General features: G+C 38.3%; 1 protein-coding gene across 1 annotated transcript; it reads left to right on the forward strand.

Annotated features, from left to right (window-relative positions):
- The first annotated feature begins 606 nt into the window (after positions 1 to 606).
- Positions 607 to 13989, forward strand: LOC120158669 (zinc finger protein CONSTANS-like). The gene is made up of 4 exons (XM_039169471.1): positions 607 to 775; positions 6000 to 6503; positions 13637 to 13783; positions 13870 to 13989. The coding sequence occupies exons 1-4, from the start codon at positions 671 to 673 to the stop codon at positions 13972 to 13974; spliced, it is 861 nt and encodes a 286-aa protein (XP_039025402.1). The 5' UTR covers positions 607 to 670; the 3' UTR covers positions 13975 to 13989.
- The last annotated feature ends 256 nt before the right edge of the window (positions 13990 to 14245 follow it).

Below are 14245 nucleotides of genomic sequence, written 5' to 3' on the forward strand. Positions count from 1 at the left end.
TGACATTTATTATTATTTTATTAATATATTATTAAATAATATTAATTAAATTAAAATTTTAAAATTGTGATTAAATTAATTATCATAAAAAGTTTGAATCAAATGGGGTTTGAAAAGGAAAAATTCATCTCGTTCTTCATCATTCTTGGAAAAACCCAGTTCCCATTCAAGTTTTCCGTCGTGTCGACTGTCGTTAATCGACCGTTTAATGACCAAGCCCGACCAAGCTCCATTTAATGATCGTTGATGAATAATATAATTACCCAATTTATAACAGGATAAATTAATGGAATCATTAGTCAATGACAAAAAACTGTTGGATAAAGAGCCACATTACATTTATTTTTGAGTTAAAGCGTTACATTGATCCAAAAAAATAAAATAAGTGTCACATTTATTTGTTTGAAAGTTTAGGGACCTGACATGCCTTTTTGCCATAAAATCAATTTTTCAAATAAAATAAAGGCATGATATGGGACAATTGGGGACAGAGAGGGACCACTACATATCATGTCATCTTACACTTTATCCTTGTTATGAGCATTTTTAGCTGCTGTATTAAGTTAGTATTTTGCTCTACTTTTGGGGACTCTGATATTTAGGGAAAATCAAAGTTCGTGCTTTTCTTTTCTGAAGAATCAAAGAAAGTTTGTGTTTTCTTGAGTTCGAAATGTATGCAGGAACGGGGGTGTTTTTCCCTTACATGCAGAAAATTTCTGAAGATTTTCAGCACTTTGAAGAGTTGTGCGAAACCCAGAAACCCAATGCTTCAATGGTAATGAATATCTGAATCTTTGTCTCGGATTTGTTGCTTTCTATTTTGTTTTTGGTAATTTTCACTGCTTTTGGTTTGTCTTGGGTGATCGGCATTTGGTTGATTTGATATGGTCTTGAGGTGGGTTTTAGTTTTGATTGTATGCAACCGAATCTTTCCGACTTTCAGTATTCACTTTGTTCGTCGCACCGTGATGATTCTTTGTTTCGTTGGTTTTAAAGTGGAAACATTTTTTTTTTGTTTCTGTTAAGTTTTACAGTTTTTGATTGATTTCATAGGGGAACTTCATTTGTTCACATTAAAGATCTTACTATGAATGGGGGAAGGTTCACTTGGTGTAATAACCAAGAGAATCCCACTTTTGTAAGATTGAATCGTTTTTTGGTTGACAGTCAATTTCTAGCGTTATTTCCGGACATTTTGCAGTCTCTTCTACAAAGATCATTGTCAGATCACAATGCCATAATTCTTGTGAATAAAGGAGTGGATTGGGGTCAAAAACCGTTTAGAATGTTTAACTATTTGATGGTTGAGGAGGGTTTTGAGGATATGGTTATTTCTTCTATTCAGAGTTCTAATAAAAGTCAGAAGAAGGCAGGTGCTTTTAGTCTTTTAAGGAATGCCAAACATGAAATAAAGAAGTGGTCTGGAAACAGAGATAAGTATCCAGGAGACTTGATTTCTGAGTTAGAGAAGAAAATTTCGAAGATAGAGGTTGATATTCAACAAAAGCAGGGTGCTGTCGACAGTGAGGTATTAACTGAGTTGAATAATTGTAGAGCAGAATTGTGGAAGCTGCACAAGATCCAAGAGCAGATTTGGTTTCAGTATTCGAGATCTAAATGGATTGAAGACGGGGATCGCAACACTAAATACTTCTATACCTGTGCTACGGTTAGGAAGAAGAGGAATGCTCTGGTGGCACTTAATTTTAGAGGAGAAACAGTTGAAGACCCAATTGCAATTAAGGCCATTGTTAAGGATTATTTTTTTAAGATCTACAATGACCGATCTACTCTAGAAATTGATGAATTAAATCTGGATTTTTCCAGAATTTCTTTGGAGCAGAATCAGTTCTTAGAGCAGGAATTTTCAGAGGAGGAAGTTTGGGATGTTGTGAAGTCTTGTGGATGTAACAAAGCTCCGGGTCCTGATGGCTTTAATATGGGTTTTTTCAAGAGGTTTTGGCAGGTCCTTAAGGAAGATATTATGATCTTCTTTAAGAATTTTCACTTGGGGAACGAATGGGAACATGGAATTAATCACACTTTCATCACTCTTATTCCAAAAATTTCAAACATTGGTGGTTTGGAAGATTTTAGACCTATTAGCTTAGTTGGTGGTTTGTACAAGATCCTCTCTAAATGTCTGTCAAGGAGACTTAGGAGCTGCATTTCAGATTTGATCAGTCCATGTCAATTCGCTTTTATTCTCGGTCGACAAATCTTGGATTGTTCTCTTATAGCCAATGAAGGGATTGACTTTTGGAAGAAGAATGGTTTAAAAGGATGTGTTTTTAAAGCTGATTTCAAGAAGGCATATGATACTCTTGACTGGCCTATTTTGTTCAGAATTATGAAGGAAATGTGCTTTGGTTCTAGATGGATAGGGTAGATTTCGAAGTGCATCACTTCAGCAACTATTTCAATCTTGGTGAATGGGGTTCCAACCGAGGAAATTCCAATGGCTAAGGGTCTCCGTCAAGGTTGTTCCTTGTCTCCGTTGTTGTTTAATATAGTGGGGGAACTCTTGAATTTATTGATACTTAAGGCTGTTTCAGGGGGCTCGTTTCGGGTTTGATGATTAGAAATGAGGAGAGGAATTTTAATTTAACACATCTATAATTTGCTGACGGCCTTATAATTTTATGTGGTGCGTCGAAAAAGCAGATCTTGAATGTGAAGAGGGTGCTTCGAGTGTTTGAGATTATTTCTGGACTTCAGTTGAACTTGAAGAAGTGCAAATTATTTGGGGTGAACATAAAGGAAGAGGAAATTAAGGATTGGGCAGCTACGATTGGATGTTAAGTGGGTTCTTTTCCCTCAGAATATTTGGGACTCCCTCTTGGTCCACATAGGAACTCTAACATTCTGTGGGATCCAGTGGTGCAAAGTTTTAATAAGAGGTTAGCAGGTTGGAAAGGCTCTTCTTTGTCACCGGCGGGCAGGTTGGTTTTGATTAAATCAGTCCTATGTTCACTTCCTATATACTATTTGTCATTGTTTAAGGTTCCAGCTTCAGTATACAAGACCCTAAACTCTATTATGTCAAATTTTTTATGGGGTGGAGGAGATGGGAGGAAGAAGATCCATTGGGTAAGCTGGATCGACGTTTGTAAACCAAAAATTGAAGGAGGCTTGAGAGTTCCTAATATAAATACGATGATAGGGCTCTATTGGAAAAGAACAAACTGGAAGATTATTTCAGTTTGGGGATTACAGCTCTGGGAGCTGGTTTTGGAACCAGTTGAGAAGGGAGTTGAATGACTGGGAATTTGACAATGGTCAAACTTGATGGCTGTTATTTCAGATTTTTCTGTTTCTGCTGATGCTTTTGATGGACTGTTTTGGAAGGGGAATGGAGAAGGGGTTTTCAATGTTAAATCATGTGCCAATCTAATTTATTCGGGGAGTTCCGATTCGGAGGAAGCTAATTTTTGGAAATCTATTGTTTGGAGGGGCGTGCTGCCTCCAAGAGTGGAGACTTTTCTTTGGCAAGTTATCTTAAAGAAGCTGGCAGTGAAGACAGCTCTGGTTAAGAGAGGTGTTCAGGGCATATAATTATGTGTCCTTTTTTGTAATCTAGAAGAAGAGTCTTCATCTCATCTTTTTTTCTGTTCGGTTGTTTGGCCAATATGGACTAAATTCAAGGGCTATTGGAATTTTCAGTCTGTTTTTCATGAAGATGCTAAAAAATTCCTAGTAGCATGGACTAACTTGAAGACCAACTCTCTTATGTGGTCATTTATCCCTGGAGTGGTCTTATGGACAATATGAAAAACTAGGAATTATATAGTGTTTGAAGGAGGGAAGCTTGATCGAGCAGAAATATTCTTTCTAGCAAGGTGCAGGCTTGCTTCATGGTTTCTAGCTAGGGAAACTCAGATTTCTATTTCCAAGGATGCTCTTATTGCCGATCCGTCCTTAGTGGATTTTTTCTCGTCTCATACTAATCGGATTTCAACTAAGTTTCCTTGGTCCCCTCCTCCAAAGGGTTTTATTAAACTTAATGTGGATGCGGCTACTTCTAGTGATTGGAAGAGGAGTGGTTTAGGTGGTGTTCTGAAAGACATTTCTGGTTCGATTCTTGGCTCCTTCAAAGAGCCGGCTGGTCCGGGACCTCCAACTTTGATGGAATTGAAAGCTATTCTAAAGGGGTTATTATTATGAATCTCGCCACAGATTTAAAGAGAGATTGATTATCGAGAGTGATAGTAAGGTGGCAATTGGTTGGGTCAAGGATGTTGGTTCTTGTCCTGTCGTTTATGTTCAAGTTGTTAAGGACATTATTCAAAAGCTTAGTGTTTATGAAGGTCTTATTAGATGGGTTAGTAGGACAGCCAATATAGAGGCAGATGTTCTAGCTAAGGCTGGTATTGGTTGAGAATTATGTTCTATTAAGGGTTGTTTCTTTTTGGCTTTTTATCTCTGGAGGGAGATTAGACTTTGTATTACTTTGTAATGTTTTGAGGTTAATGAATTCCTAGGACACTCTTTTCCTCCTTCCGCTGATTAAGGAACTATTTTCAAGTTCCATTAATCATGAAGGGGGTTTTTAGTGAGGCTTACTATTCCTATAAAAAAAAAGATTTCTAATTTTTAGGGAAAATGTTTTTGAAAACTTTCACCCTTCAAGTTCTGTCTTTTGGCTTCTCCAGAAATGGAGTGCTTCAATTAGTCGTTCTGAGAACAGTTTCTCGGCTACCAAACAAGGCTGAAATGGGAAAATAATGAAAGAGTTTACATGATGAATTAGGAAAAAGGAAATAAAACAAAGAAAAGTTGGAATATAATTGGAAAATGATTTCTATGTCACCACTTCCGTGTTCTTGAAGCCTTCTTCCATTTTCTTCAACTTTTTGGTGTGAATTGGACATTGGGTTTTTCACTTTTTAGTCCCCTTATACTTGAGAGATTATAATGGGAAAAAGGGTCACTTTTCCTTTTTCTTTTAGTTTTTTGGGTATAAAGGTCGCATTATGTAGTTGGTTTCAAAAGTAAAACTGACACTGTGTGGTGTAGACTGCAAGAGAAATGTAATTTACCCTTTAAATGGATGTTATATTCTTACTTTCTTAAGTGCTAACATGGAATTTTTGTTGTTTGTTGAGATGGGTTCTGAATTTGATTACTAATATGCTATGTTATCTTGACTCAGGTGAGTATTGGTTTATCGTATGTGTCTCATTGATATTCACAGTTTTATAAAGTTTTGTATATATTTTGAGGATTATACCTCCATAACCTTATACAACTGTATTGAACGTGGATACTTTTAGGAAAGCAAAAGGTCTGGTTAGGAGAGCTGATTGCTATTAGTAATCTGTTTCTCGTAAGAACTTTTAGCGTGTGCATATGATGAACGAAAAAAGCCACAACGAAAATTTAGCTTTGATCATTCTAGCGGCAATCTTCTATCAAATGTTCAAGTTTTAGTTTATGAGGCTAGAGTTCGGTATTGTACAGGACAAATATGTTTAAGCTTCAATAAGGTATTAGTAAAACGAAATTTAGATTTTTCCCTTGAACTATCAAATCTTTTGGATTTGGTTGTTTAATCCTGATTTTAGTTTTGTGGACAGCGGAGGAAGAAGAGGCAGTGGAGCTCATTTAAATAAGCATGAGCTAAGTTGGTTGCAGACCTTTGCACAACAGTCTTCCAGTTTGGGTTTAACATGTTTGATACTGGGCAATTCATCTGTAAAAAACTCAATACTCTTGATCGAGAAAAAGAAAAGGAAAAGATGTAATGAAACCGAGCCCCTATTCCGGGTTTTGGTTGGAACTCAACTGTTTTATCAAAGGCGCTAGGCTAAAGCTTTTATATAGTTGACTAGAATGCAGCTCGTGCTCAATTTGAATTACACAAAGCAGAGTGTTTTTTTGCCTGTATTAATTGTTTCTGGACTTACATACTTTGTTTCATTCAGAAAATTATATCTTATTTTGTAAATGAATAATTTTTTATTCTAAAGCTTCTTTATACTCTCTCATGTCTAATGTAGAACAACCTGGTTCAGACATCTGCAATATCTGAATATTACCTGGGAGAAGAATGTGATCTATTCAAAGCTCCTGAGCCAATCACTGAAGAACCAATTGTGGGCCTTGATCCCATGACTTCACCCATCTCTTTAATCTTGTGCGGTGAAGATGTTATTACTTCACAAGGACTTAAGGCTGCTGATATTGAATCAATTCAAAATGAGCAGCTTTTAGAAGTTCTCTATGAGTGCGAGAAGGATCTAATAGCACGGGAAGTAATAGAAACACCACTGTCTGAGTTCCTGGATGTAAAGATTCCTGTTTTGAAGACAAATGAAAACCGAAATCATGAAAATGAAATGCTCTGTGATGTACCATTCCAGAAAAGTGTCAGCTCAGATTGTTTAAGCTCGATGGAATGGATGCAAGGGGCTGCAATCAAGCCTAATTTTCTTGATTTCCCTGGAATGGATTTTGGTTCTGCTAATGGAATGAGGAGAGCATTTAGTGAAGGAGATATAAAGGTCAGCCTTTATTATTTTGCTTTGCTTTTGACACTTTTTGTCTAGCCTGTTAGCTTTTCTGTTGGCATTTGTGTGGATACCAGCCAGATTTAGACACGATTTCTTTAGCTGATGCGCAAGATTTTAGAATGTTAAGTCACAGGGATGGACTGACCCCTTGAAATTTTAAATTTGTCGCCGTTTTTATCAGTCGAGATGGTCTGCTCTTAGGGTTTCCGAATTTGGCCTTAGATTTTTTATACGAACATTCTATCGGCGTAAATCTAAACACTGTTCACCATCGTCGCCACCTCCTACGGTCATCCATTTTCGAAACCGCCTTATCACCGAGCTCACCGCATAATCGCGACCAATACCCCCTATTCTAGTGTCGAGATTCCTTGCTGTTTTCCGTGAATCTGCCTTGAACAACTTCGACGAGGCCGGATCCCGTCACTGTTTCACAGTGGTTTTGCGCCGACTAGAAAGACCGGTGGCATCTCCGTCCCAACTTGGTTCATAGCGTCTAAAACCCAGCTATTGGATGGTTCCAACGTGTCTGTTTTCTTGGACGCTGCTTTTGGTGTTCGATTTGATTTCTAGGTCTTTCCTAATTCGCAAAAGCTTGGAATGTTTCGATCTCCTCCTGTAGCCGTTGGATCGTCCAGATTTCGAGGTAGGTTGCACCCGGGGATATTCTATGCCTTCTCACCTTTGGGATCAACCAATGGAGAGCCCAGATTACGGTTAATGGCTAGGTCCGAGTTTTCTGGTTCAAAGAGGGTAGCTACGAGGCGACTAAGGGTTCTACAAACACAGTCGGGAAATAAAACTTGCACTGATAGTATCCAAAAGAATACTTAGGATGCATCGGTTTCTATGGTGAATGTAAGGATCTACATATTGCGAAGAAAAGGGTCAATGGTGGTTCTGGTATTAATCGGCAGCAGCCATTGAACGGATCTTTGAGCGACAATAGGAGGAACCAAGCAGCAATTGATTGTAGAGCAGAGAATTATCACGGTGGTGGATTAGGAGGTGTTCGGGTGAAGTCGAGGTCGATTAAGGATAAGTTAAAGAGGTTCCATTTGCATGCATCGTCAGCGAATAAGGATACATCATCAGCTCAAAATGCGGCAGTGGTTGTCCATGATGGAATCAAGGACCTACCCAAAAAGGGGTGTTGTGATGAAAAATATGGTAAAGTTGCAAGAAGTGGGAAAATTGGGCTTAATAATTGGTGGAAGAAAGTCCATCCAAAAATAAGTAAAGGGTATAGAAGCGGTTGCTTCACGTTATTTTTCGAAAATCTACCAGAGAAGATCCATTGGAAGAGGTTTGGATCATTATTTTGCACCCACGGTCGGGTTATTGACGCTTTCATTCCAAACAAAAGAAATTCAAAAGGGCTTCGCTTTGGTTTCATTCGTTTTGCAACAAACGAAGAAGCAAGGAAAGCGATCTTAAAAATGGATGGATCTCATATTGACGGGTGCAAAGTTAGTGTATCTTTGGCTAAATTCAAACCTCGCCAGTTTTTTGGAGAAAGACCACTACAACTGTTCACCATAATTCTGGGATGGAAGATGATTCGAGGAAGAATCATTGTGAAGTTCAAGGTGTTATGGACGAAGAAAAACTTCAAGTTTCGAGTAAATGTCTAGTGGGGTGGTGCAAGAACTTTATCAAAATAGGTCATCTCGCTAGACAAATGCAAACAAAGGGTCTCACTGGTTTCTCCTTAATGAGAGCTGCTGGAAATGCGATATTAATGATTTTCGAAGACTCTGCTTCATTGAGAAGTGTCAAGAACGATAAATCAGAGACTCTCGCAAAGTGGTTCTCCAGAGTCGAAGCCTGGTCAGAGAGTTTGGTAGTGGAGTGTTGTCGAGTATGGTTAGTTTGCGAGGGTGTTCCTTTTCAAGCATGGAATTGGGATACTCTCAAAAAAATTATAGATAAACGGGTTATTTATTAGTGTTGGAATTCCTAGAATCAATGAACAATATCTTTTTTCTTAATTCTAGGAGTTTGCCTTATGTAAATAGTCAACTAATCTAATTCCCTGATCTTAGAAATTATTTTCTAACTTAGAGTAGTTCTTCCTTATAAATTGTAATTTACGTTTAGAGCAATAAAGTAAGAATTTCATTTCTTCTCACATTTGTTTATGGTATCAGAGCTGTAGAACTCATTCGATCCTATTCTGCTCTTTCTCTAGAAATTGTTCTTGCATTGTTTTCTTCCTATGACAGAACAATCAGAAAATCTTTTCGAATCTAAAACCTCAGTCATTGTATCATCCAACACTTCATCCTCTACAGAAAATACCTTAGATGTCTGCCTAACCAAATCTCAACTCGAAGCCCTACACAAGATACTTGAAACACCTACTGATCATGGATCCTTGGCTATTCAAGGTACTGCTTTTAATATTACTTCGGATTCAACTAATCAATCCGCTTGGATCCTGGATTCAGGTGCCTCCGACCACATGACAGGTAACTTATCCCTGTTCCATAGCTACATCCCCTGTTACAATCAATCTCGTATCCGAAGCTGATGGTTCATACTCGCCTGTTGCTGGGACTGGGGCAGTTCAACTCACTGAAAAACTCTCTCTTGACAAAGTCTTACATGTCCCAAGTTTATCCTGCAATTTAGTGTCAGTTAGTAAACTAATTGAGGATAATGATGATCTTGTTAAATTTTCTGCTCGTGGTTGTGTTGTACAGGAACAGAAATCGGGAAGATGATTGGCTGCTAAGGTTGATGATGGACTCATATGGAATAAAGACAATAAGAAAGGAAGTTTGGCGTTATCTGCTTCTCATGAGGACACAATTATGATGTGGCACCAAAGGCTAGGACACCCAAACTTCTTGTACAAGAAGTATGTATTTCCACTGTTATTTCGAAATAAAAATCCAAATTCCCTAAAGTGTGAAATCTGCCAACTCTCAAAACATACTCGTGTTCCTTATACATTAAAACCTTACATCCAATCCAAACCTTTCTCCTTAATAGCCGAGTGAAAAATATTACGGGGGCTAGATGGTTTATAACATTTATTGATGATCATACTAGAGTTTGTTGGGTTTATCTCCTCAAAGAAAAGTCTGAAACACCCAAAGTATTCCAAAATTTTCATTCAATGATTAGAACCCAATTCAATTCCACCATACAAACGCTCCGCACCGATAATGGAAGAGAGTACTTCAACTCGATTTTAAGTCCTTACCTTGCAGAACAAGGCATCATACACCAAAGCTCCTGTCCAGACACACCTCAACAAAATGGAATTTCGGAAAGGGAAAATTGGCACCTATTAAATGTTGCTCGAGCCCTAATGTTTACCACAAATACCCCAAAATACCTATGGGGAGAGGATGTTCTAACCGCACGCTACCTAATTAACCGAATGCCATCCAAAGTCCTTAAATTTCAAACACCTCTAAATACCCTTCAAAAAACTTTCCCTCTTTTCCATGTTCCTACCTTACCGGTTAAATTATTCGGGTGTAAAGCCTTTGTCCATAATCATCAGCCCAACCTATCTAAACTTGACTCTGGTGCTCATACTTGTGTTTTTGTTAGCTACTCCCCTACGTAAAAAGGGTAAAAATGTTACTCACCTACTTTGCATCGTACATTTGTTTCCCGAGATGTAACCTTCTTTGAAACAGAACCATATTTTTCAGCAACTCATCTTCAGGGGGAGATTCTCAATGAAGATGAGAACCTCAATACCCTCCTTATTACTCCATCACCCGATCCTAATCTACCACAAAATTTTAATACAAATGACATCCTCATAGTCCCCTCACAGCAGCCCTCTTCCCAATAGCACAATGATGATCCTAGTCTGCAGAAACAGTAACAGCTTGCTCCACAGCTTGCTCCTGAAACTCGGCAACTCTGTGCTCCTGAACTCCAGGTTTATTCAAGGCATCATTACTCTCCTGAAACTGACATAGTAGTGCCAAATTCATCTACAACCGTGGACTGTTCTACAACAGAGGTAACCCTTGATTCTCCATCTATTGATCTCCCAATTGCTATTTGAAAAGGTGTAAGGACCTGCACCCAACACCTTATCTCTCGGTTTGTGACAAATATTGACCATGTAAAAACTCCAAGGGATGTGAAGGAAGCTCTTGAATCACCCGAATGGAAACATGCTGTAATGGAAGAAATGAATGCTCTAAAAAACAATGGAACATGGATCTGCATGAAGGGAAAAAAACAGTAGGCTGCAAATGGATTTTCACCACCAAATTCAAAACTGATGGAACTATTGACAGGCACAAGGCTCGACTTGTGGCAAAGGGATTCACTCAGACATATGAGCTCAACTATGATGAGACTGTTGCACCTATTGCCAAACTTAATACTATTCGGGTTCTTCTATCACTTGCTGCAAATCTTGATTGGCCTTTGACTCAGTTGGATGTTAAAAACGCCTTCCTAAATGGTGAATTGGCCGAGGAAGTGTATATGAACTTTCTACCAGGATTCGAAGAAGAAAAAGGTCGGGTGGGTTAAAACATATATGGGTTGAAACAATCCCCAAGAGCTTGGTTTAGTCGATTTGCCAAGGCTATGACCAGCAGGGCATATACCCAAGGACAAGTTGACCATACCATGTTCTACAAACATTCAAAGGAAGGTAAATGCTCCATCCTTATAGTCTATGTTGAAGATATCATTCTAACAGGAGATGATTCGAATGAAATCAGATGCCTAAAAGAGTTCCTTAGCACTGAATTTGAGCTTAAGGACTTGGGAAATCTAAAATACTTCCTTGGAATAAAAGTAGCAAGGTCTCGAACAGGTGTCTCCATATCTCAACGAAAATATGTTCTAGATTTATTGAAGGATACTGGCATGTTAGGTTGCAGACCTGCAGAGACCCCGATGGAATTCATTTGAAACTTGGATAATGAAGATGGAGAGGAAGACAGGGGGATATCAACGACTTGTCAGAAAACTTATCTATCTATCCCACACTCGTCCTGACATTGCTTTCAGTGTGAGTGTTATCAGTCAATATATACTAACCCAAGGAGAACATCTAGAGCTGTCCATAGGTGTTGAGATACTTGAAGGGAACCCCGGGTAAGGGCCTATACTTCAAGAAAACAAATAACTGATATGTAGACATCTACACAGATGCTGATTGGGCAGGTTCGGTGAATGATAGAAGGTCTACAAGCGGTTACTGCAGTTACGTGTGGGGTAACCTTGTGACATGGAGAAGTAAAAAACAATCTGTTGTAGCCTGCAGTAGTGCTGAAGCTGAATATCGAGCTGTGTCACATGTTCTCGTCCTGACATTGCTTTCAGTGTGAGTGTTATCAGTCAATATATACATAACCCAAGGGAGAAACATCTAGAGGCTGTCCATAGGGTGTTGAGATACTTGAAGGGAACCCCGGGTAAGGGCCTATACTTCAAGAAAACAAATAACTGATATGTAGACATCTACACAGATGCTGATTGGGCAGGTTCGGTGAATGATAGAAGGTCTACAAGCGGTTACTGCAGTTACGTGTGGGGTAACCTTGTGACATGGAGAAGTAAAAAACAATCTGTTGTAGCCTGCAGTAGTGCTGAAGCTGAATATCGAGCTGTGTCACATGTTATATGCGAGGGAATTTGGATACAATGATTAATGAGGGAATTAAAAATGTCTCACACCAGACCTATGAAACTGTACTGTGACAATCAGGCAGCAGTGAGCATAGCATACAATCCGGTTCACCATGATCGTACCAAACATGTAGAAATAGATCGTCATTTTATCAAAGAAAAGATCGAATCAGGGGAAGTATGCATAACCTATCTACCAACTAAACAACAAATTGCAGACTTGTTTACCAAGAGCCTAAACAAGAACATGTTTGAAGATCTCACTAGCAAGCTGGGTTTGATGAACATCTATACACCAGCTTGAGGGGGAGTGTTGGAATTCCTAGAATCAAGGAACAATATCTTTTTTCTTAATTCTAGGAGTTTGCCTTATGTAAATAGTCAACTAATCTAATTCCCTGATCTTAGGAATTATTTCCTAACTTAGAGTAGTTCTTCCTTATAAATTGTAATTTACGTTTAGAGCAATAAAGTAAGAATTTCATTTCTTCTCACATTTGTTCAATTAGCAATCGACGAAAGCTGTCAGTCATCATCATCTTTTGATCGGGCAAAAATTCAAGTCCTCACAAAGGAGGATGTGAGAATTGATGCGACGTTGGAATTGATGGTCGGTGACAACTCCTTTAAAATCATGGTGCATGAGATTGAGCCTTCATTCAAACCAAACTCTTGGGCCCCTGACGAAGACGAATCTTATTAGATCTCCTATCTTCTTTTGTGCCTTTGATTACGTTTAAATGGTTGAAGGTGTTGCTTTTCTTTTGTATTATGTTCTTCTGCGTTATTTTTATCCTATTGCTGGAGGTGTAACTTAGAAATAAGGTGATAGTAGACTGTGGCTTTTGAATGAGGATGTGTGTGTTTAAGGTGTTTGTTGTAATGGTGTATATCACCATAGGGAGGATATTCCGTGTTGTCTTATGTATTGGCTATTATTATTAATAAACTATGAGGTATTCTTTTCTTCCTTCCAATGTTCGCTAACATACTTCTTAGTATGTGAACGTATACGAAGAGAGTTTTTAATGAGACTTCCAACTTCTGTAAAAAAAAATTCTATTGAAAATATGTTTTCGTCCCCCCCCCCAAATTCAAGTTCGCGCCCCCTAATATAGAATCCTGCGTCCGTCCTTAAGAGACTTTCCCTTGAGCGACCTGAATCTTATCTGGTTAAAGGCGTTATTTTTCCATCCATACCTCTCCTTTGTCATTATTGAACACAACATTGTTTATCCGTTATAGATATCTCACCAGGAATCGAAGGTTCATGCTTGCAGCAATTAAATTATTCCAATATCTAAAATTCAAAATAAGACCCTTCTTTTGTCCCAACAAAAAGAATCCAAACTTCTTTGTCATTACACTCCTTAAGTTCTCACCAGAATGAAGTGATCTGTCAAACTATGTAGAGCACTGAGCATGTATTGTCTCTGTAATAACGTATAGCAACTAAGAAACTTTCGATGTTTCTGGTCATTGATACTGAGTTTTTATGACAGACTCTTGGCAATGGTAACGTGGGCGTCATCCATTCTCCTGTTGAGCGAACAATAATCTTCAGAAGCTGTTCTACTGAAGATCGAAGGGAAAAACTCTCGAGATACAAGAATAAGAAGAATAAGAGGAACTTTGGAAGGAAAATCAAGGTTAAAAAATATGAGTACATGTTCAGATTCCATGGTTATTTTCATATTTCTGTACTGAAACTATTATGTTTTCTGTTTTTACCCAGTATGCATGTAGGAAGGTTCTTGCTGACAGTCAACCAAGGATCCATGGAAGGTTTGCGAAAACTGAAGAATCCAACAACTCGAAAAGGCTACAGCCGTTTGACTAATCAAGTAATTACTCAGTAAAATAGTAATAAATTAGCTTGATCCAATGAGTTAATGCCAAAAAGAAAGATAAAAACTATTAGTGGTGCCAACTTGACATATAGAAGCCTGCCTTTGTGGAAATCCTATGACATTAAAATGCTAAATAAGCCATAACCTAGTTCCTGTTATAGTTCCATGTTATTTGCTGTAATCACCTCCTCTATAATAGAAGTGGCCAAGTAGGATTGTACATAGTGTTTGTTCAATAAAATTGCAAAGTTGGAATTTGTA

The sequence above is a fragment of the Hibiscus syriacus genome, unplaced genomic scaffold (assembly GCF_006381635.1).
Source record: "Hibiscus syriacus cultivar Baekdansim isolate YM2019G1 unplaced genomic scaffold, ASM638163v2 tig00111330_pilon, whole genome shotgun sequence".
Taxonomy (NCBI): domain Eukaryota; kingdom Viridiplantae; phylum Streptophyta; class Magnoliopsida; order Malvales; family Malvaceae; genus Hibiscus; species Hibiscus syriacus.